The following is a 3,782-nucleotide window of genomic DNA, read 5'->3' on the forward strand; positions in this document are numbered from 1 at the left end:
TCTAGTGGAAGGTGTCCCTGCCCATGGCCGGGGGGGTGGAACTCCATGATCTGTCCCTTCCAACCCAAATGATTCTATGATTATTTTAATTACCTATTATCATTAATAATAGTAGTAGTACTGATATTATAAGTATCATTCTTTTATTGAATTTATTTTCAATTAGTAAACTGTTCTTCTCCCAAGCCATGAATTTAATTACCTTTTCCTCCAATTCTTTCCCTCATCCCATAGGAGGAGGGATGAGGTGAGTCAGCAGCTGTGTGATGCTTAGTTGCTGACGGGTGAACCATGATAGTATACTGCACTGTTTTACATGTAATCTACCATACTTTGTGATGGTTATAACACATTACATGCGTCACTCTTAAGGGTAAAACTCAGCTCTTCTGCTGATCTATTAATTTACTAGTTCTTTCACCAGGTAGAATATATGTTTATTTTTAAATTTTATAGTGTTAAATTATGTTGCCTTAACCTTATACATATGTTAGACGCTTTAGCCAGTGTTAAGTGAGTTTTGTTTGAATTTTGCTTCAGTTTTTAACTTGAAATAATTGAATACCCACATTCAACATTCATTTATTTATTGAATCTGGAGTGCTGCTCAATAGAATTTAAATAACAATATTTTCGTTTTGATGATGGATCAATATTTTTAAAGATACTTGAAGTTTTCCTTCTTTAGATCAGAAAATAACTAAATTCCACAAGCTTATACCAATGCCTATCATCTTCTTATGTTCAAATAGAGTATTTCCCATGTGCAGCATGTAACTTTGCCCTAATATTTCTTGAAACTAGCTTTTACTTTCAGGATAAAATAACAACTTCAGAGTAAGAAGAGTCAAACTGTATTTTGCATCATAATCAAAGGACCCTGAGAAAATTCTTGAATGATGGCTCTTAGAAATATATCAGCTACATTAGCTCAGTTTCATAAAAAACTTAGCTACCTGATTCCCAAGTGAATCCATTGAACAGAAATAGGTCTTTAAGCTTTCTATAAAATTCCTGAGGGATAGTTACCTGGAGATTCTGAAATTGAGGACATTTTACAAAGCAGAATCATATGGAGACAACAAAACTAGATGTAAATATTGCAGCCAAATTACTATGGTGCTCTTCCATCCTGCCTGACACACCTCTCTGTGGGTGTTTATATGTGTGTATAAAGCATGTACAGGATCAATTCTTTCATTTGCTTGAAGCAAAGTTTGCACCACAACTGGCTGAGCACTGTCGTTTGGCAGCCAGATTATAGCCATGACTTTTCTCATGTTATTCAATATGTTCATAACATATTTGACACAGTTACATGACTGTTATGCTTACATAAGAACTTAAGAATGGTAAGGAATATGGAGTTAAATATATATAATCTCATGGTGATATTTGGATTTTTACTTTGAAGTAGGGCAGAAATCACCTTTTTTCCTCCTAATTTGGTCTTTATTTCCTAAGAAAGTGTTTGTCATATGCTTAACTGTTTTATCTCTTTTTAAGATTAAAAGTAACTAGATGAATTGCCCAAAATCTGCGTGAGATTCTTTAGCTCATTCAGGATTATAGCACCAACATCTTAACTGATTGATTTTAAGAACTGTTCTTGCTGCTTCTTTAGATAGGAAAGAAATGGGATGGTATTAGGTGTGGTGAAGGAAAAATGGAACTTCAAGTGGTTTTTATTGCATGTAAATTCAGTAACCTTGCACTTTCTGGGGTTTCTGTGTATCAGAACACTAGGTAGATGAATTAGCACAAGTCACCTTCTTGTGTAATTAGGCCTACTGAGCAACCGAATGTCAGCCTGAAGCGTGTCTTTTATGTTCTAGACCAAAGGCATCACTGAATAGTGCTTACATTGTGTCTAATTACGTAAACATTCTTGTCTCTTGATTGAGGGTCTCAAAATTTAGGTGCTGCTTTATACAGATTCTGGGAGGAACTGATTACTCTTTATGTAGAACCTGACAAGCAAAAGTCACAGTTTCTTCAAGTTTTACTTTCAGTGCAAGACTTTACCTGGAATTATTGCTAAAAGTAGCAGTAATCTGAGGAAAAAAAAAAAAATTCTATGATTCACTTTTGGAAAAACAAAACTATATAGCATTTAAGAACAGCCTACAAATATATCTTAGGTTCTAGAGAATGAAAGAAGAAAAATATCATTAATTGGAACAGGTTGCCCAGAGAAGTTGTGGATCACCCATCCCTGGACATCAAGCCTGTCTTCAAGGCCAGGCTGGATGAGGCTTTGAGCAACCTGGTCTAGTGGAAGGGGTCCCTGCCCCTGGCAGAGAGATTGGAACAAGATGATCTTTAAGGTCCCTTCCAACCCAAACCATTCTATGATTCTATGAGTTCACATCTTCTGAGGGTTGCAGGGCTTATTTTCAAGATGAACATTACTTTAGATTCTTTTACTACTGACTGACTTTGTTCAAAATATGGTCAGTCTTTATGTATTTCTGGAAATAAAATGAGTAATATAGATGTTTTAAACTCAGGAAAATCTTGCCTATCATATGCAACAGAAATAGTGGGCTTCAGATGTTTTGACTAATCTTTGTGTTTCACAGTGCTGTGTCCAGCCAATGAGATGCGTCTGGATTCAACCGGAGTAATACTGAGCCCTGGATATCCTGACAGCTATCCAAATCTCCAGATGTGTGCCTGGACCATTACTGTGGAAAAGGGTTATAATATCAGCATGTTCTTCGAATTCTTCCAGACAGAAAAGGAATTTGATATACTTGAGGTGTTTGATGGTAATTATAGGATGCACAATTTTTGATAATACTTTTTCTCTGTATATGTGTTTTTTCATTGAGTATGTGTAATCGCTATTGTTTATGCATTCTATAAATTGTCAATATACAAAAATCTTAGAGGCAAGTATTTGCATTTATTGTGCTAAAGAGAACTGTTGGAGTAATATGTTTCAAAATGGAATTGAATTATGTTTAGAAGTATTTTTTTTCTGAAAAAATATGTGCTTTCTAGAGTATAGCATGTAAAGTCAACTTCCATTTTTCATTCAGATTACCATTTGCTTGGAAGATGTTTTCTGTGTATATGAAATACATGCATATAATTAATTGTACTTTTTTTTAAACTTTGTAACTCCTTTTTTTTTTTTTTTTTCTTTCCCCCCCCCCTTCCTTATGTCAAGGACCAAATAGTCATAGCCCATTGCTCATTTCTCTCAGTGGGGACTACTCATCCTCTCTAAATATAACCAGCAATGGCCATGAAGTATTTCTGCGGTGGTCAGCAGACCATGGCACCAATAAAAAGGGTTTCAGGATAAGATATATAGGTATGTAAATCAGACTTTCTTTAATGTGTACAAAATTTCAATATGGAACATATTTATTTAATGTAAAAAGGGTAATGTAGGCTATATTTTGTAACATTAATTGCCCAGACTGAAAGGAAATCCCATCTGCTTTATGTATGAACCTGATGGTACTGATCTTGTGAGGAAAAAGAAACCACCTCACACCATAAGTAGGCTATATGAATTACATGTTCTCTGTAGATATGTAAACAAATGTTTCATAGGACTTTAAAATGGCATAAGCTAGTCTTAAAGATGAAAGGAGTAGGTTCCCCCTTTTTTTTTCCCATCATTTATGTGGCTCTTTTCTTTATACTGGATCTTTATGCAATTCATCATTAACACTTCTGGTGGGACAGAGGAAGAGGTGGCAACAACGTAGGCGTGAGCATCTATAAGGTGGAAAATATTAGACCCTGAAGGACTGAACTCTTTAGGG

At 35.1% G+C, this 3,782-nt stretch overlaps 1 protein-coding gene across 1 annotated transcript in view; it reads left to right on the forward strand.

Moving 5' to 3' along the window:
* Positions 1 to 3,782, forward strand: part of LOC104513203 (CUB and sushi domain-containing protein 3-like) — a gene marked incomplete at both ends in the record, with an annotated part of 44,462 nt that overhangs the window by 12,595 nt on the left and 28,085 nt on the right. Inside the window, one exon of the mRNA XM_010156480.1 lies at positions 2,583 to 2,771. Coding sequence (XP_010154782.1) covers positions 2,583 to 2,771 — 189 coding nt within the window. The remainder of the gene's footprint in view (positions 1 to 2,582; positions 2,772 to 3,782) is intronic.

This window comes from Eurypyga helias, unplaced genomic scaffold (assembly GCF_000690775.1).
Source record: "Eurypyga helias isolate BGI_N326 unplaced genomic scaffold, ASM69077v1 scaffold3288, whole genome shotgun sequence".
Classification (NCBI taxonomy): domain Eukaryota; kingdom Metazoa; phylum Chordata; class Aves; order Eurypygiformes; family Eurypygidae; genus Eurypyga; species Eurypyga helias.